Source organism: Staurois parvus, unplaced genomic scaffold (assembly GCF_062004578.1).
Source record: "Staurois parvus isolate SC_StPar_1 unplaced genomic scaffold, SC_StPar_1.0 ptg000578l, whole genome shotgun sequence".
In the NCBI taxonomy this organism is placed as follows: Eukaryota; Metazoa; Chordata; class Amphibia; order Anura; family Ranidae; genus Staurois; species Staurois parvus.
The window spans coordinates 5,858,301-5,880,074 of NW_028318374.1; the positions used below are offsets into that span (position 1 = coordinate 5,858,301).

The 21,774-nt window shown below is 42.6% G+C and overlaps 1 protein-coding gene across 1 annotated transcript in view; it reads left to right on the plus strand.

The window, feature by feature from the left end:
• ST6GALNAC5 (ST6 N-acetylgalactosaminide alpha-2,6-sialyltransferase 5) overlaps nucleotides 1-21,477 on the plus strand; it is a 221,726-nt gene extending 200,249 nt beyond the window's left edge. The window contains exon 5 of the mRNA XM_089692184.1: nucleotides 19,777-21,477. Coding sequence (XP_089548310.1) covers nucleotides 19,777-20,008 — 232 coding nt within the window. The 3' untranslated portion in view covers nucleotides 20,009-21,477. The remainder of the gene's footprint in view (nucleotides 1-19,776) is intronic.
• The last annotated feature ends 297 nt before the right edge of the window (nucleotides 21,478-21,774 follow it).

The window sequence follows — 21,774 nt, forward strand, 5'->3', positions numbered from 1 at the left end:
AAGGGTTAGAATAGTTTTCAGGTTTATGTTTGGGACAGTTTTCCTCATTTCCTATGGAGTCATTGGGGCAGGAATTGAGGGAAACATCTCCCAACTGTATTTGCTAATGTGTATCTAGATCTTTAAAAGGACATTTTAGCTGACTGTGGAGGGAATTGTAAATTACCTGTGATGTCCCTGCAGTGGAAGAAGGAGTTAAAAAATAAATAAATAAAGATTTTCAGTAGCTACGTTCAAGTGCCATGCCTCCATGAAGCTTGGAATGTAACCACTAGAATGCCTGCTACAGGGAGAACTACTGGTAGGATATGCTAACACATCCTGCAGCACATTGACAGGTTTTCTCCTCCCTCTAGACCGCAGACTTTCTGCTCTGACAGCAGTTCATAGAGAGAGGCTCGTCAGATGCGGGAGTGTATAAAGGGACACAGGGCATTTTATAGCACTATTACTCCCTCCCTGCCTCCTCCTTTACACCTATTTGTGGCCTAGTTTATTGGATGCCAAGCACCATGCATGATGGGACATTAATGCCCACACAGAAGCTGAGCAGTGCCAAGGGACATGAATGCCCACACAGAAGCTGAGCAGTACCATGGGACATGAATGCCCACACAGAAGCTGAGCAGTGCCATGGGACATGAATGCCCACACAGAAGCTGAGCAGTACCATGGGACTTGAATGCCCACACAGAAGCTGAGCAGTACCATGGGACATGAAAGCGCACACAGAAGCTGAGCAGTACCATGGGGCATGAATGCCCACACTGAAGCTGAGCAGTGACATGGGACATGAAAGCCTACACAGAAGCTGAACAGTACCATGGGACATGAATGCCCACACAGAAGCTGAGCAGTAACATGGGACATGAATGCCCACACAGAAGCGGAGCAGTACCATGGGACATGAACGCCCACACAGAAGCTGAGCAGTACCATGGGACATGAATGCCCACACAGAAGCTGAGCAGTACCATGGGACATGAATGCCCACACAGAAGCTGAGCAGTACCATGGGACATGAATGCTCACACAGAAACTGAGCAGTACCATGGAGCATGAATGCCCACACAAGAGCTGAGCAGTACCATGGTATATGAATGCCCACACAGAAGCAGAGCAGTACCATGGGACATGAATGCCCACACAGAAGCTGAGCAGTACCATGAGACATGAATGCCCACACAGAAGCGGAGCAGTACCATGGGACATGAATGCCCACACAGAAGCTGAGCAGTACCATGGGACATGAATGCCCACACAGATGCTGAGCAGTACCATGCACCCAAGCAGGGTGCTGTGCAATTACGTGGCAGCCCTGCTTGAAAACAAGATATTGTCTTTTTTTTTTCGTTGACACCCCTTGTTAAGTTATATTCAGACTACTGTTGAGGATGTTTTTGGACTTTAACTTTACTTTAAAACGGTTGTAGAGGCCGAAGGTTTTTTACCTTCAAGCATTCTATGCTGGCAAAGGGTTGCAGTTTGGAGACCACTGGGTCAGATCACCAGGTGGAAACAAAGGGAAATAGCCAAAAGGAAAGAAAACCGATGCAGCCACCACATCTAATGATTGGTAAGCTGCAATATAATACATTTTGGGTTTTGGGATTAATACCGCTTAAGGCAAACGACACAGAAGATTTAACTACACTAATGCCTAATTAAAGCAACAAAACACATTTGAAAGTTTACAGTGACTTAGGGATTCCATGGGCTCCATGTATTCACTCTATGGCTCCATGACAGCCCTATGACACCTACCCTCAGAACCCCCCCCCCCACACACACACACACACACTAGATTAAGTACCCACCAATTCGTTTTTGAAGCAGACACTCCCATTGTAAGCCTGTTTCCAGCTTTTAGCTTTTAGCTGTTGTGTGACAAAGACAAATTTCAGGTAATTACACTAGCTGAACTGAAAAATGATTTCATTAATCTTGATAGAATACATAAGTAAACTAAATTGTGCCTTTATGTATCTGCCTGGAGTTCTTAAAAAATAAATCCAAAAGACTCCAAAGAGCACGTCGCCTCGAAATGACATTTATCAAATGGCTTAATCAATAAATTGCTTATTACATTTCCCGGAAAGCTATTATAGCAGAATCTAAATACCTACCTCCGTTCTCCATATAACTTGCGCTACACCCTTCACCCAAGACTGGGCCCCCATTGAATGCAGGCTGTATAATCATTGTCCTCCGCGCACCATGCCATTGTGAGCTCTGTATTAATCCTTATTTAGAATAATGCCCGGCCAGGATTAGAGCACTTTAATGGTTGTCAAGCATAAGTATTAATTAGGAGAGGAGCGGCTGAGCATAATCGCTGCCATGGAACTAAATGGACATCTTATCTTCTCATACAAAGGACGTCTCAAAGGTATGAAGAGTAATATTATAGAGTCAATGAACCAGGCGATGACCAACAGTGATGAGAATCAAATAGATCCAAGTATATATTATGTGGCCATCTTTACAGCATATATCTGCAGGATAAGAGTTTTACTGAACCTTTGCCTAGAAAAAAAATTCAATTGCAATTGGGTTCATTTAACCCCCTCATGTTCAGGGGTGCCCTTGTGTTCTAGTTAGGTTTCGTTTGCTCGCAAAACAAGTGCTGGTGGCAATTTTTAGTGCTCACTGAGCAATGTGTTTATTTGGTATATAAGGTATATGAAGATCCAATCAATTAAAAATTCATATAAGTTTTGTTATATAGAAGAGGAGATTAAGGGGGGATATGATCTGCATGTATATTACATAAGGGGGGATATGATCTCCATGTATAATACATAAGGGGGATATGATCTCCATGTATAATACATAAGGGGGATATGATCTCCATGTATAATACATAAGGGGGATATGATCTCCATGTATAATACATAAGGGGGGGTATGATCTCCATGTATAATACATAAGGGGGGATATGATCTCCATGTATAATACATAAGGGGGGATATGATCACCATGTATAATACATAAGGGGGGATATGATCTCCATGTATAATACATAAGGGGGGATATGATCTCCATGTATAATACATAAGAGGGGATATGATCACCATGTATAATACATAAGGGGGGATATGATCTCCATGTATAATACATAAGGGGGGGGGATATGATCTCCATGTATAATACATAGGGGGGGGATATGATCTCCATGTATAATACATAAGGGGGTATGATCTCCATGTATAATACATAAGGGGGGATATGATCTCCATGTATAATACATAAGGGTAGATATGATCACCATGTATAATACATAAGGGGGGGAAATGATCTCCATGTATAATACATAAGGGGGGATATGATCTCCATGTATAATACATAAGGGGGTATGATCTCCATGTATAAATACATAAGGGGGGATATGATCACCATGTATAATACATAAGGGGGGATATGATCTCCATGTATAATACATAAGGGGGGATATGATCTCCATGTATAATACATAAGGGGGATATGATCTGCATGTATAATACAAAAGGGGGAATATGATCTCCATGTATAATACATAAGGGGGGATATGATCTCCATGTATAATACATAAGGGGGATATGATCTCCATGTATAATACATAAGGGGGGATATGATCTCCATGTATAATACATAAGGGGGGGTATGATCACCATGTATAATACATAAGGGGGGATATGATCACCATGTATAATACATAAGGGGGGATATGATCTCCATGTACAATACATAAGGGGGGATATGATCTCCATGTACAATACATAAGGGGGGATATGATCTCCATGTACAATACATAAGGGGGGATATGATCTCCATGTACAATACATAAGGGGGGATATGATCTCCATGTACAATACATAAGGGGGGATATGATCACCATGTATAATACATAAGGGGGGATATGATCTTCATGTATAATACATAAGGGGGGATATGATCTCCATGTATAATACATAAGGGGGGATATGATCTCCATGTATAATACATAAGGGGGGATATGATCTCCATGTATAATACATAAGGGGGATATGATCTCCATGTATAATAAATAAGGGGGGATATGATCAACATGTATAATACATAAGGGGGGATATGATCAACATGTATAATACATAAGGGGGGATATGATCAACATGTATAATACATAAGGGGGATATGATCTCCATGTATAATACATAAGGGGGGATATGATCTCCATGTATAATACATAAGGGGGGATATGATCTCCATGTATAATACATAAGGGGGGATATGATCTCCATGTATAATACATAAGGGGGGATATGATCAACATGTATAATACATAAGGGGGATATGATCTCCATGTATAATACATAAGGGGGGGATATGATCTCCATGTATAATACATAAGGGGGGATATGATCTCCATGTATAATACATAAGGGGGATATGATCTCCATGTATAATAAATAAGGGGGGATATGATCAACATGTATAATACATAAGGGGGGATATGATCAACATGTATAATACATAAGGGGGGATATGATCAACATGTATAATACATAAGGGGGGATATGATCTCCTTACCACCTGCCCCCTTGACCCTGTCCTCGCACAACTCCTACAATCACCCTCCTCCTCCATCCTACGTTCCCTCACTCACATCTTTAATCTCTCCCTCTGTACTGGCACATTCCCCTCCCCCCTGAAGCATGCGCACGTCACTCCCATACTTAAAAAACCCTCCCTGGATCCCACCGACCTAAACAATCTTAGACTCATCTCCCTGCTGCCATTTTCATCCAAACTCCTTTAGCGCTTAGCCTACAATCGCCTAAGCTCCCACCTCACTGACAACAACCTCCATGATCCCTTACAATCTGGCTTCCGCCCCCTACACTCCACCAAAACCACCCTACTCAAACTCCCCAATGACCTGCTAACTGCCAAAGCCAATGGCCACTACTCAGTGCTACTACTCCTCGACCTCTCCGCGGCTTTCGACGCGGTCGACCACCCCCTCCTCAAAAAACTATACTCTTTTGGCCTCAGAGACTCCACTCTCTCCTGGCTCTCTTCCTATCTATCCCATTGCTCCTTCAGTGTTACCTATAACGCTGCCACCTCCCCCTCACTCCCCCTCTCTGTTGGGGTCCCCCAAGGCTCTGTCTTCGGGCCCCTTCTCCATCTACACCTCCTCCCTTGGCCAACAGATACACTCCCACGGCTTCAACTACCTTCTCTATGCCGATGACACGCAAATCTATCTCTCTACCCCTCGCCTCACCCCTTCAGTCTCCGCCTGAATCACTAGCCTTCTGAACGATATATCAGACTGGATGTCACTCCACTTCCTCAAATTAAACCTTTCCAAAACCGAGCTCCTAGTTTTCCCACAATCCCGCCCCCCCCCCCCCCGACCTCTCCATCAGGACCAACAACACCACCATCAGCCCCACCCTGCAAGCCAGAATACTAAGTGTCATTCTAGACTCCAATCTGTCTTTCCAGCCCCAGATCCAATCGCTGACAAATTCATGCAGACTTCACCTCCACAACATCTCCAAAATACGCCCATTCCTAACTCCAGAAACTACAAAGCAACTCATTCACTCCCTTATCATCTCCCGACTTGACTATTGCAACTCCCTCCTCACCGGCCTACCCCAACACAGGCTATCCCTGCTTCAGTCTATCCTGAATTCTGCGGCCAGACTCATCCACCTTACTAACCGCTGCGTATCCGCCACCCCCCTCTGCCAATCCCTCCACTGGCTTCCGATTGCCCAACGCATAAAATTCTAAATATTAACATTAACGTACAAAGCTGTTCATAACACTGCCCCAAACTACATCACCGACCTGATATCCATCTACCACCCAAAACGCACTCTCCGCTCCTCACAAGACCTCCTCTCCAGTTCCCTGGTCTCCTCCTCCCATGCCCAGCTCCAGGACTTCTCCAGGGCTTCCCCCATCCTCTGGAACTCACTACCCCAATCCATCAGACTGTCACCTACTCTCCTCTCCTTTATCCTTTAGGCACACCCTGAAAACCCATCTTTTCAGAGAAGCCTACCCCGCCCTCACCTAATTTGCTGATCTCCTCCGCTCTTTCCACCACTCCATCCCCCACAGCTGTTTCCTCCTGTTCCACTCTCCCCCCGCCCTCCTAGATTGTAAGCTCCAAGGAGCAGGGCCCTCGAACCCCTCATGTATTGTATTGTATTGTTACTGTACTGTCTCGTGTACTGTCTCCAATTGTATTGTAAAGCGCTGAGCAAACTGTTGGCGCTATATAAATACAGTATAATAATAATAATAATGGTGCACAATGCTTTATAAAAGTCATTTAGGCTAGGTTCACACCCATGCAGGTAGCTTTTTTGCCACATGTTGATGAGTTTTGCATCTGAGAGCTGATTGGAAGGAACAGACACACCCCTCTTTATACAGGAACAGAGCTGAGGTTGTCAATCCCAGGCTGTGCCTTCCCCTGTCACCATTTTTCTGTTGGTGTCAGGAAAACTCATCAGAAGTGACTCATGCAGATAGCAGAGGAACAAGGAAGTGGGCAGAAATTACACTTACTGTAGTACTCTGGATTGAGACAAGCATACCCTATAGAGGGATGTGCTTTGTTCATATTTCATGTCTGAGGTTTACAACCACTTTAGCTATACAGGTGAAAAATGCCTCTCTGTTTTCCACAGACACAAGCCTACTGTGCTGATTGATAATGCCGAACTTACCCTTCAACGTCTCTAATTTTTTTTTTAACTCATCTGGTAAAGCTGCCCGTTCTTCTTGACATAATGCCTCCAGGTCCTATAAATGCTTTAGTTGACTAAAATGAACTTGAGATCTCCCCAGAGTGGCTCATGATGTCAAGATTATGAGATTGTGATGAACACTCAAGAACTTTCACTTCTTTTATGGCCTTATGTTTCAGGTCATTGTCATGTTGAAAAGTCATTGTGGGGGTTATTTACTAAAACTGGGGAGTGCAAAATCTGGTACAACTCTGCATAGAAACCAATCAGCTTCCAGGTTTTATTGCCAATGTTTAATTGAACAAGCTGATTGGCTACCCTGCACAACTGCACCAGATTCTGAGTGCTCCCATTTTAGTTAATCAACCCCACAGTGTCCCATGCAACGTGCCAGGCTGATGAATGCAAATTTGCCTCCGCTGTTTTCAGATAACACGCTACATTCATCTTGCCATCAATTTTGACTAAAGTACCTGTGTTTATAACTCACACACCCCCAAAACAGCAGAGATCCACCTCCATGCTTCACGGTAGGGATGGTGTGTTTCTCTTTATAGGCCCCATTGACTCTCAAAACACATTTATTGATGTGACCATAAAACTCAGCTTTGGTCTCATTACTCCAAACGATTTTGTTCTGGAAGTTTTGAGGCTTCTCTGTCAGTGTTTCTCAACCTTATTTCGGTCAAGACACCCTTTAGAATTCTGCACAATATTGGGGCACACCAGGAGGTGTGTCCGAGCACACGCGCACTTTTTGGGCATTCACACTCATTGTATGCTTTAATGGGTTGTCCTATGCACGTGAATGTATGTGCATTTGCTAGATGCATGGGGATGCCATTAAGATTTAATTGCACCTGCTTGCATCTACAAAAGGCAGAACATTTTTGTGCACTGAGGGAAAACGCACAATTTCTCACGCATTCCTGCACCACACCTTGTGTGAACAAGCCCTAAAATTTAGTATGAGTCAGAATTCTGTAGTCAGTGGGTTGTGACATAGAGTTACCTTGTACCTGTAGAAATATGTGAGCAGTATGTACTGGCAGAACAGGGCAGTATGCAGTGGTAGGACGATCAGTGAGCATATGTAGTGGCAGATGGTGAGTGCTACGCAGTGGCATACGGTGAGTGGTACGCAGTGGCAGACGGTGAGTGGTACGCAGTGGCATACGGTGAGTGGTACGCAGTGGCAGTCGGTGAGTGGTACACAGTGGCATACGGTGAGTGGTACGTAGTGGCAGACGGTGAGTGGTACGTAGTGGCAGTCGGTGAGTGGTACGCAGTGGCAGTCGGTGAATGGTACGCAGTGGCATACGGTGAGTGGTACGCAGTGGCAGTCGGTGAGTGGTACGCAGTGGCAGTCGGTGAGTGGTACGCAGTGGCATACGGTGAATGGTACGCAGTGGCAGTCGGTGAGTGGTACGCAGTGGCAGTCGCTGACTGGTACGCAGTGGCAGTCGGTGAGTGGTACGCAGTGTAAGTCGGTGAGTGATACGCAGTGGCAGTCGGTGAATGGTACGCAGTGGCAGTCGGTGAGTGGTACGCAGTGGCAGTCGCTGACTGGTACGCAGTGGCAGTCGGTGAGTGGTACGCAGTGTAAGTCGGTGAGTGATACGCAGTGGCAGTCGGTGAGTGGTACGCAGTGGCAGTCGGTGAGTGGTACGCAGTGGCAGTCGGTGAGTGGTACGCAGTGGCAGTCGGTGAGTGGTACGTAGTGGCAGTCGGTGAGTGGTACGTAGTGGCAGTCGGTGAGTGGTACACAGTGGCAGTCGGTGAGTGGTACACAGTGGCAGTCGGTGAGTGGTACGCAGTGGCAATCAATTAGCGATATGTAGTATCAGTCAGTGAGCGGAGAAGGAGGTAACCACACCCCCAGTCCCGCCCAACACTTCCGGCGGCATAGGGAGAAGCTGGGGCAGGAAATCTACAAATGACGTCAGAGTAGAGAACGCCACAGACAGCCCCTACTGCCTTGTTCTTGTATCATCTCTGGAGGCAAGTGAGGGAAAACCAAAGACACTGGGTGGGCTCTTGATGGCCTCCTTAGCAACCAATGACATCATCAGTTGGCAGGATGCTGGCGGGCAGCCCGCACAGCACAGAGTTCTACAGGAGGTTACATTGGAGTTAAACAAGGCTCATGACCGGCACTATGATTACAAAAGAAAAAAGTTGAAAGTTTAAATATTTCATTTAACTGCCTACCATAGTTGGTGCGTTTTTTGTGCTTTTGCTGCGGCACCCCTCAAGGCTCTTTGCAGCACCCTGGTTGAAAAACCCTGCTCTAGGTGATGTTTGGCCTATTGTACACTGGCTGTTTTGTGGCATTGGTGCAGCAAAAATGGCTAACATTTTATGAATTTTACCAGGGGTGTGTAAATAAGCCCAACTGTATTTAGTTGCAAGAGTTAAGTGTTACAAGAAGAGCAGCATCAAATTTCCCTGACAGTTTTGACATGTAGAAATCATTTTCAGGTGTTGTCTTAAACATATTCTGACTTAAAGCTTGTCGTTAAACACTATGAATCCACTACAAGTGAAAAAAGATGTCTTGAGTATGTCTTCTGATTAGAATTCCATTCTCGAATTTATCCGTGTGGATAGACTCTAGGTCTGGCTTAATATTCTGCTATATGCCTGACTGGCTATATATTCATCACTGGCTCCTAGTATTGATTCAGGATGTAAATTTTTAGGTTCCGGATTATGATTGCAGCTCAATATTATTATACAGTTCGTCAGCTCGACTTTTGAAGGCGTGTGTATCAATATATCTTATATCCCCAAGGAAATGAAATTGCTATGTAGTTTTTTTTTCTTTTATATATAGAGAGGATATTATTTGTCTCTGACTATTCTTTCCTGTTTAATCTGATTTATCAGCAAAAGGAAAGACATTGCACGCCGGAGAACAAAAATCAATTATTAGGATTGTAGAGATAATTAAAAAGTCAAGAACACAAAATGTATATATTTTTCTTTTTCGTAAATACAATTTAAAATGATTTCATCATTTAGAGATAGATATAGGGTCATGCACCTAAAAAAAAAAAACAAAGCTGGAATCACACTGTGTACATAATTACATGTTTTCAGGAGGACTGTTCATTTTGAATTCACTGTGAATACAGGTTTTCTCACACCTGTACTTTTTTCACTGTGGAGTGCCACAACGCACAGTGTGTGATATGACTGTGCATCCTTGTGTCATCGCTGCCCGCCTAATGAATAATTATCTGATAACTGGCTGGGGAATATTCAGGAAGCAGAAGGAGGGTGGAGGAAGCATTGCTCTACAGAATGGATAAAGCAGAAACAGGAAATTATTTGCTTCGTCTCTACCTCTGAGGAAGTGCGTGCGCACGAAACGCGTCAGCGGGAGCCCAGGACATCGTGATGTCACGCCGCCAGAGCCACATGGAGGCCCGGCGGCCATCTTTGCATTTGGATGGTCATTCACTTGTTTATATCTGACACTGCTGTGACCTATTTATCCCTATGCTCATTGTTTTTGCTAATAGAGCTTATACTTAATTACTACACTATGAGTACTTCCCTTGGCCTCCCTTGAGGAGCTTTCCACTTTCAGAGCCCTGTTGTGATCCACTTATCAGCTCCAGAGAGGGGAACGACCTGTAATCCAGGATTCCTTGCCCGCATATCCTTTAAAGGACACCTCTGGCACTCTGGATCCATCTTCATCATACGAGGGCATTCCATCTTCATCACTTCCAGTTCCAGTCAATATCCTGACCAGAGAGAGGGGGATCTTCATGATATTTACACACCGCCTATTTTAAATACACCTCTGGTTAGTGCGCATTTATACCATATGCACTGGGAACACAGGGAGCACAATTACAGGACTTTATTTTTCTTGCAGTTTATGATCAGATTATTTACATTAATTTATTCTTGATTATATTATATATTGGTACTTTTCATTGATTTTTAGCGCTGCATTATATTTTATGCTATTTCTCACAAGGTTTTATGTGGTTTCCTTGAATGTTCAGCTGCTTTTACTCTAAGAGCGCTCACTGTAGCAATTTATTATTAGGAAATGATTTGCATTGCAGCTTTCTCTCCAGTAAAGAGAATAAAAGGTGGCCATACATGGATCAAAATATGGCCAGTTCAGTAGGGAGCTGATGAATTTCAATCCATGTGAGGGAAGGCTGGTTGGAGAGAGGTCAGTCTACCAATCAACTTCTGTATAACCAGCCTGCCGTGTTTTGCCAAAACAATCATTGCCATCAGTTTTACAGGTATAAAAAGGGGTGCTAGTGTGGGGGTACTACACCCAGTAGTAGGTGGCAAGTGTATCCTATTACTGATAGGTGGTGCACATGTCACAGGCCAGTCCAGAAACCGTTAATGAAGATGGCAGACAACAGTGTTAGTGCGTGCATGGAATAGCGTGTTGCTGTGAAGTTTCTTGTGAACGAAGGCGTAAAACCCATGGATATCTACAGAAAACTTCTAGCACAGTACGGTGATGAGACGCTCAGCCGCAGTAGGACATTTGAAGGGTTTAAATGTTTCAGAGATGGTCGTATGTCCATCAGTGACGATCCTAGCCATGGTGGTTTTCAGCCCACAGCAGTCATTCCAGTGAACATTCAGCGCCTGATCCTGGATAACCGACACATAACTTGTCGTGAAATTCCACAAGAGATGAATCTTTTTGTGGGAATGGTGAACACAATCATTCCCGAACATTTGCGTTTTCGAAAAGTTAGCGCTTGCTGGGTACTATGACAGCTTTCCAATTTTGACTGGCACTGAAGAGTTGAAGTCTGCACTGAGTTGAAGGAGCATTTCACAGGGAAGGCCAGGATTTTTTGGATTGCATCATTACATGTGACGAAACCTGGGCACATCATTTCACTCTGGAATCAAAACGAGCATCAAAGCAGTGGAAGCATGTGAACCCACCACCAACAAAAAAATGTTGAACAATTGCGTCTGCAGGTTCCACCTGTTTGGACCCCCTAAAAAAAGGAGATCAGCAGTTCAGCAGTGATGACGAAATGAAGCCGGCTGTCCTAGGGTAATTCAGGCGTACTGACAAATCTTTCTATGCCAAAGCTTTCCAGGCATTAGTTATATGCTGATATAGGTGTATAAATGTAGCAGGGGAGTATGTAAAAAAATAAATGCAGTTTCCACTCCTTGAAATTTGTTCTTTTATTATATAAACTCAAAAGTCCCAGTTTGACTTGAATGCCCCTCGTAGTAAATGGCATCAAGGATGAATGTCAGGATACAAAAAGAGCCCATCAGGGATAAGTAGGGGATGGGGGGCTAGAATTATGATTGAACTTTTAAACTTTTCATATCTGACTGAAGCATACCATTAAAACAAAACGACTCCTAAAAAAATCTAAACCAAGTCTGGTCAAACTAGAAAAGTCAAGCATGTCAGCCACAAAATAGAGACGATACCTAGCACACATCTTTTAACCACTTGCGCTCCAGAAGATGTACCCTCTTCATGACCAGGCCATTTTTTGCTATGTACAACTATGCTACTTTAACTGACAATTGTGCAGTAATGCAACACTGAACCATAATGAAATTCATATAATTTTTTTTCACTCGAAAGCTGTATCGAGAGGTATTTGATCACCACTGGGTTTTTTAATTTGTTATTATATAAGCAAAACATTTTGAAAAAAAAAACAAAAGAAATATTTGTTTACTTTTTTACTATAAAACATATCTATAAATGACAATTATATATATATATATATATATATATATATATATGAATTTTTATTTTATACTAGTAATTGGGACGATCAGCGACTTACAGGTGAAACTCGAAAAATTAGAATACCGTGCAAAAGTTAATTTATTTCAGTAATACAACTTAAAAAGTGAAAATTAATATATGAGATAGACTCGTTACATGCAAAGCAAGATAGTTCAAGCTGTGATTTGTCATAATTGTGATGATTATGGCTTACAGCTCATGAAAACCCCAAATCCACAATCTCAGAAAATGAGAATATTGTGAAAAGGTGCAATATTCTCGGCTCAAAGTGTTCCACTCTAATCAGCTAATTAAGCCATAACACCTGCAAAGGGTTCCTGAGCCTTTAAATGGTCTCTCAGTCTGGTTCAGTAGGAATCACAATCATGGGAAAGACTGCTGACCTGACAGTTGTGCAGAAAACCATCATTGACACCCTCCATAAGGAAGGTAGCCTCAAAAGGTAATTGCAAAAGAAGTTGGATGTTCCCAAAGTGCTGTATCAAAGCACATTAATAGAAAGTTATGTGGAAGGGAAAAGTGTGGAAGAAAAAGGTGCACAAGCAGCAGGGATGACTGCAGCCTGGAGAGGATTGTCAGGAAAAGGCCATTCAAAAGTGTTGGAGACTTTCACAAGGAGTGGACTGAGGCTGGAGTCAGTGCATCAAGAGCCACCACACACAGACGGATCCTGGACATGGGCTTCAAATGTCATATTCCTCTTATCAAGCCGCTCCTGAACAACAAACGTCAGAAGCGTCTTACCTGGGCTAAAGAAAAACAGACCTGGCCTGTTGCTCAGTGGTTCAAAGTTCTCTTTTCTGATGAGAGCAACTTTTGCATCTCATTTGGAAACCAAGGACCCTGAGTATGGAGGAAGAATGGAGAGGCACACACTGCAAGATGCTTGAAGTCCAGTGTGAAATTTCCACAGTCTGTGTTGATTTAGGGAGCCATGTCATCTGCTGGTGTTGGTCCACTGTGCTTCATTAAGTCCAGGGTCAACGCAGCCGTCTACCAGGAGATTTTGGAGCACTTCATGCTTCCTTCCGCAGACAAGCTTTATGGGGATGCTGACTTCATTTTCCAGCAGGACTTGGCACCTGCCCACACTGTCAAAAGCATCAAAACCTGGTTCAATGACCGTGGGATTATTGTGCTTGATTGGCCAGCAAACTCGCCTGACCTGAACCCCATAGAGAATCTATGGGGCATTGCCAAGGGAAAGATGAGAGACATGAGACCGAACAATGCAGAAGAGCTGAAGGCCGCTATTGAAGCATCCTGGTCTTCCATAACACCTCAGCAGTGCCACAGGCTGATAGCTTCCATGCCACGCTGCATTGAGGCAGTAATTGCTGCAAAAGGGGCCCAAACCAAGTACTGAGTACATATGCATGCTTATACTTTTCAGAGGTCAGATATTGTTCTATGTACAATCCTTGTTTTATTGATTGCATGTAATATTCTAATTTTCTGAGATTGTGGATTTGGGGTTTTCATGAGCTGTAAGCCATAATCATCACAATTATGACAAATCACGGCTTGAACTATCTTGCTTTGCATGTAATGAGTCTATCTCATATATTAGTTTCACCTTTTAAGTTGCATTATTGAAATGAATGAACTTTTGCACGATATTCTAATTTTTCAAGTTTCACCTGTATAGTGGCAATCTGACACTAACTGCCACTGAGTGGGAACTAACTGCCACTGACATCACCAGTGACACTAATAAAATGATCAGTGCTAATAAACTCCACTGCTGTTGTACTAATGGAACTGTGTAGGAAGGGGTTAACATCTGGGGCAAGCAAAGAGTTGCGTGACTAGGAAGTGTTAATGTATGTGCTGATTTTACTAAGCGATCTTGCTGTTATTTTCCATGCTTAACAGGGAATAAATTAAAAAAAAAAAAGATCACCTCTCACTATTTAGAGTTCTGTGATGTTTACCATCACAGAGCTCTGTCTGTGAATCATTGAGCCCATCAGCGGGTCCCGGTGGTCAATCATTGCTATAGAGAATCACACCACAGCCGGGTCGCTGGGCATGTGCCCTTCCCAGAAGCGCTGATCACATACTAGGTACGCGATCCAGTGCAGAAGAGACGCTCTCCTGACGTATATGTAACTTATGCAGTTGAAAAGCGGTTAATAAAGGAAAGGAAAGAAAAAAAATCTGTGTATATATTTTTGGAACAACAATGCTTCCCCTCAGTAGTCAGATATATATTGAAGGTTCTGTAAAAAATTCAAGGTCTTTGAATTGTCTGCTCCATTTATTGAACCTTTATGCTGCGTACAGAAAACTACTATATGTTATCTTTATTGTGCCTGAATAAAAATCCTCCATTTTCACAGGATTTTACACTCATTCAATCTGTACACCAATGAAAAGTTTCTCAGAATAAAAAGAGAATAAAAAGATTATTCTTTTTAGATTGAATTCAAGATTTGACTGAGAAAAGCTAATTTTCCGAGTATGTTAATTCATACACGGCATATTGTCAGGGAATGGCAGGAAACATGAACCGATGAAATAAAATGACTACTTAAAGGAGTAGTAGAGCCAAAGGTCTTTTGGCCCTCTCTCTTCTGTGGATCACATCACTCAGCTGGTCCAGACTCTGGAGGGATCCCGACTTGGAGCCATTCGTTCCAGCCCCCTGCACAGCGCAGTGCTCCAGAGAGTGCTGGAGGGGTAGAGAGCCGGTGACTTACAGTCAACACCGAGATCAGCAGTTCTTGGTCTTAGAGGTGGCGGGGGACAGATTTTTTTTTTTATTTTTTAATCTTGCATTTCTCTTTTAAAGATTTTTACAAATACACCAATTTTGCAAATTCTGCAAGAGACTGGTTGAACTTGAAACAGACCTAGAATGTCCCATCTACCCAACACGATCATATCATATTTCTTACATTGCACCCCTAAATGACAATGGAAATTATTACAATACAACTCTATAATACACTATACAAACATGTCTGATCACGGTATATGATCATAATACGAGGTGGTATAAAAAAGTTTCAAGGCTAGTTTCATAATATGTCAACAGATAGCAGCACAAGATTGCATGAACAGTCACAGTTAGCACCAACCTTCATAAGTCAGTGTTACAAAAGACATCGTCCTGTGTACATCGGGAGCTGTGAAACTGGTGCTATTCTGACTATGTGCATTACTACATCTGCTATTTCACCATGGACAGCAAGTCAGAACAAAGAGCAAATGTGAAATTCTGTATGAAACTGAGCAAATCTGCCACGGAGACGTTTGACATGATTCAGCAAGTTTACGGCTGCGATGAACTGTTTGAGGTGTTTTGAGTGGCATGCGTGCTTCAAGAGCAGAAGAACATCACTAGAAGATGACGAGAGATCAGGAAGACCTTCAACAAGCTCATCTCCCAAAAATGTCGAAACCATTCGGCAACTGGTGCATGATGATCGTCAGAGAACAATTCACAACATTGCTGCCATTGTCGGTGTGTCATACGGAACAGTCCAGGCAATTCTCAAGTGTGATTTGAACATGCACCGTGTTGCTGTCAAGTTAATCCCAAGGCTGATATGATCTCACTTCCGCACCCACCCTACTCTCCAGGTTTGGCTCCTGCGGACCGCGCCCTCTTCCCAAAGATTAAGATCCATCATGAAGGTCGCCATTTTGACAACATTGTGGAGATCCAGTGCGAATAGCAGAAGGTGCTTAACACGATTCGAAAAGAAGACTACAAGGATACATTCCAGAAGTGGCAGGAACTCTAGGAGAGCTGTATTGCTGTGCAAGGGGACTATTTTGAAGGTGGTAGTGTGTAAACATTGATAAATAAAGTACTTTAGCTAGTCTCGAAACTTTTTGATACCACCTCATACAATTCTATAACCCTCTATGCCTAGAAAACTACATGTCCAACTTGACCAACATACAATTCCATAATTCTCTATACATAGAACATTACACCTCCAACATGACCAACCACTGTACATAATCAAAAAGATTGTTCTATGGCACTATACATAAAACTCTATACCTCCAACAAGACTGACCACTGAACATAATAATATTCTTCAACATTCTATACCAACCTCTCTCAACCTTTTTAACACAGAGGAACCCCATGAAATAACTTTTCAGGCTCAGGGAACCCCTGCTAATATATACTATATCTACAGGGCAATAGGTAAGCTGCTCCTTACATTTGTGGTCAGTTGGGAAGAATCCCTCCTTGCAGATAGTTAAAAAGACCATTGGTGTCAGTGGTTATTCATCTGAAAGGCAAAAGTTGCTCATTGTTAAAGGAACAACCCTGGCAACCTTTGGAGGACCTTTAGGGTTCAACAAAACCCTTGTTGAGAAAGGCTGCTCAATACATAGAATACTACATTTCCAACATGACCAGCCACTGACCATAATCATTATAATATTCTTTAGCATTCTGTGCTGTACATAGAACACTGCACCTTCAACAAGTCCGACGAATGGACATGATCATAACATCATCATAACCCTCAATACATGTAACACTTCACCTCCAACATGACTAGTTGACAATCAGAATTTTATTCTGTAATACCCTATACATAGAACACTATACCTCCAACATGACCAACTACTTGACATAATCATATTATAATTCTAAAACAATTCTGTATATAGAACACTACAACATGAACAACCACTGGACACAGTCATAACAGTATATTTCTATTACACTCTATACCAGGGGTGTCAAAGTCCATTTCATCACGGGCTGTAACAGCATTATGGTTGCCCTCAAACGGCCGGTTGTATCTGCAAGACTAGATGTCCAGAGCACCCCACCCCCCATTACATCAGATGTTAAGAATCCAACACCCTCCCTAACATCACTTAAAGGTGCAGGACTTGGCAACCATAATGCTGATACGGCCCGTGATGAAATGGAGTTTGACAACCCTGGTATAGAGTGTAATAGAATTATACTGTTATGACTGTGTCCAGTGGTTGTGTTCTATTCCCCTCTCTGCTGCCAACTTCTGAGACAAGGTGGGGGCAGAGACAAGGGGGCACCTGCAGGTGAGGTGCAAGGGCCACATGAAATGGCCTGGAGGGACGGATTCGGCCCGCGGGCCTTGTGTTTGACACCTGTGCTCTATACATACAACACTTCATCTTCAAAATGACCGACCACTGGACCTGATCATGATACCATTCAATTTTCTCATCCACACAGACACAGCACACCCATACAAACATGATCATATAACTATTCTATTTGAATCTAACCAGACATAGAACACTATACCTCTCAACCGGATTCACCAGATGTGATCATAATCCAGGTTTTGAAGCTCTCTACAAACAGAACACTACAGTCCAATTATGACGCTGTGCTTTGTGATATAAGCTGTTACAATGCCGCCATTTGTGTAGAGTTAATTTATATGGAAACTTAATTCAACTCAAACTGACCTCTACAGTGACTAGAACGGGAACTGTATATTTTGAAATGCTGTCAGACACAGAATTTCCAGTGACAAATCTTTAAATCTGTGCTTGCGCTTAAAATCGTAAATTAAAATCTAAAGGTAAATAAATGAATGTGAACAGAGTTACAGCAAAGTCTATATTTTTGCTTGATTGATTATCACGGGTATATGTGAAAGGCCATCCGCATGCAGGACATTTTGTAAATGCAAAGTGTGTGCCTTCTATTTTGTGCTGACCTAAGCAAATCCTGTAACCACAACATTAATATTGCCGACATAAATTAATGCACTGCAAGAATAAGAATTTATTTTGGAGTTAAATGAGCTAATACATTAAAAATGGAGCAGAATAAAGAAGAGGCTTGGAGAAAGCATTCTGTCACATCCCAACGTTTTATTCTACTGCATTCACTGAAAAAAGGAGCACTGAATCAGGCAATAGTGATTGCTTTCCCAAATTGGTCCAATAGAGTTGGGTCCAATTTTGTCCTTTTGGTAGGTGTCACATAAGAGTCCTTCAAAGGATATTTGTGTGGAAAAAGGCACTGACTGCTTTTTTTACATTTCCTTGGGACTCTTGGGCAAGATCTTTCCAAGTTCCTGAATTCCCAAGTCGCTCTATATACTCCGGACAATACAAAGTGGTAAACCAAAGAGATAACTTAAAACGCCAGGGAGGAGATATAGTCAGAGTAGTTACTGAGGGAAAAAAATATTTCCACCCTTAACCCAAATATCAGTTATATTGTGTAGCAATCTCTTAAAGGATCTCCTTCCTTAAAGGATTAGTCCACCCAAAAGGTGAGACTTATAGTTTTTGCCCCTGGCTTCTCATATGTCTCAAATACTCCAATAATGAGTTCTCTCGACTTAAAATTCCAACATTATTCCCATATTCCTGTCCAGAGAGTTTTGGGTGTTCCATACCCCTTTGTGATATCTTTGAGAGTTATAAAAAACAGTCAGGTGGCTTCATTGTCCAGCATCGACCAAGTACTGAAATATCTGTATTAACTGAACTGACACTTTAATATTTACAGTATTCTTTTTCTGGCTCACTTTTTTTAACGTCTTCTCATTGCCGTAATGCATATATGGGGCAGCAGGGCAGGTGGGCCTTAAAACATAAGTGTGGGTTTCAAAAACACCAAACATACATACTCACTCACTTAGGTAGATGCAGCATCGGTCCGGTGCCGCATCTGTCCCCTGCTGCCTCTAAGACAAAGAACTGAGTGATCAAACATTGCTTCTTCAGTGAGCCGGTGACTGTCAGTCACTGGATCTTTGCCTTGCCCCTCCAGTGCTCACTGGAGCGCCGGGCTGTGGAGGGGGTGGGAGGAACTGGCTCAGGCTCTTAGCAACTCGCTGAGAGGCTGAACCAGCTGCTGGTCCAGGCATCTGGGTAAATCCCAACATTAAAGTGCCTGGGCTGGCTGAGTGATGTGAGCTGACAGCGGGCTAAAACAGGTCACAGGTAATCAGAATGAAGTCCACCCTTGTGATCCATAGGAGAAGTAGGGTTGAAAAAGTTTTGGCCCTACGTCTCCTTTAACACCCAGCTGCTACTCAACCATTACTGACAGCTCACAGTCTCTGTAATAGGGAGATAGCTGAACAGGCTCTCAATTATGTGAGAGCCAATCACAATGATCACGTGATCAGGAAACCGTCTCCTCCATCCCTCCTGGTTAAGACCCACTTAAATGGCCACTGGTAGGTGGTGGGAAGGGGTTATTTATAAACAAGATGGTTCAGTTTTGAGCATCATCAAAATAAAATGTTGTTGTCTTGTCCACAGGTCCCCCAACCACACAACGGTGCCCTACCATTATTATGAACTGATGGGACCAGATGAGTGTACAATGTATATCTCTCATGAGCGGGGCAGAAAAGGAAGTCACCACCGCTTCATCACAGAGAAAAAAGTTTTTGCCAACTGGGCACGGACCTTTAATATCAACTTTTTCCAACCAGACTGGAAACCGGAGGCACACACTGGAAAACACTTACTTGTGAAACCAATGTTCTAAACAGAGGGCAACTGACACTCAAGATAGCAGCTATTTTGTCTCCAGTAGTATCTGTCATAAGAACTTTCCTATCAATATACTAGGAAATAGAGGTGCTCCAGGTGAATAGCGCATTTAAAGCCTGAACATTTGGGTATCCTTTTTTTTATGTCTACTACAGTTCTGTAGCCAGGTGCTGGGTATATGTTGAAGTTCTTCAAAACAGAGTTAAATTCTATCCAGTTACACACATAGGTTGGGTCTGTTCTACTGTGTACAATTCTTTATCAATAACTTCCACAGGAAAGATAAAACTGGGTGAGTCTGAGCCTTTTTCTGGAATCATCCTTGGATTATTAAAAGGAGACGTTCATTTTTAACCTAAACCCCATTAATTCACCCTCCCTAGCCCCCTAATGTAGAACCCCCCACTCTGATGCTTATGTAACTCTTTGTGACAGTGGTGGATGCCTCCAGTGTTTACCGTCCTTGGCCTGACATGCTTTAAGAGTAGAGATGTTACAAATATGGCCCCATTCAAGCCTAGGAGAGGTAGGCATCTCAGCAACAGAGAAGATTTCAGGTCAAAACACTAAACACCAAAAGAGACCATAACCACCGTGGAGAGGTAAGTATCTGGAGGGGGGGGGTGTCTAGGTTGGACTAGGCGGCTGGAGAGGGTGGGCTAGTTAAAACTTAAAATCCAACAAGTCCTCTACCTCTTCCAGCTCGCAATTTGTCTTTTAATGTCCCCCACGTGATGCCCCATGCTATAGACCAGTTAATAAACGTTCCCTCTTTGAGAACGAGCAGCGGGCACTTTTTGTGTCAGCCTTCCACCTTCAGGCTGCAGTGCCATCTATTTGATTGTGTAATCGTCAGATACAATTACATAACTAAAAATAGTAATAAATGAATATAAAAACGGAAATACATGTTCTTGCATATTTCTCACTCTAAACCCTTGTAGACATGCAAATTAGGCACAAATGTACTAACAAATTAACCTACACAAGCCGACTAATAAGGCCAGTGGATCTAGACCTTAATGGCCTTTGGTCATAAAAGTATGGCTGATTTCTGTTAAGGGTTCAGAACTCACATAGCCAATGGCTCTCCCACTTTAGAAAAAAAAAATATGAGGGCTTTAGCTCGTAACACAGAACTTCTTCATAGAAGTCTCAAAAACCCAAAACGACTATACAGAAAACCTAAGTGGAAAATCGAACAAGGACCGGATCCCTCTACTGATATGAATTAATACTGGATATTCTACAGACTTACAACTGCCACACCGGCTTAAGGATTTTTATAAATGAACTGATTTCTATCTTCTAGCACTTTCACAGAGATGCACAGTCGTCCTCTTACAGTGTATGAAGAATGTCTATTGGGTGTATGTATTGTTCGGATAACAAAATTCTTTTTCATAATATATTTTGGCTAGTGACTGATTTTACTGTAAATAAATAGTGTAAAGTTTCTCAAAACCTGGCATCAGGAATATTTCAATCTTGAAAAAAATTATTGTGAACCTCTAAACGTTTAATATTAGGAGTTGATTAAGCCATTTCTAGACAACTATGCATGGTTCAACTGACAGAACTCCACCAGTACTGGGATTTCAGAGATGGCAAAAAACAGTGAGGAGGAGGGAATCTGTCCTTAAATGGTCCTAACACCTGATATATTTTTGCATGTTACAGTCAGGTCCATAAATATTGGGACATCAACACAATTCTAACATTTTTGGCTCTATACACCACCACAATGGATTTGAAATGAAA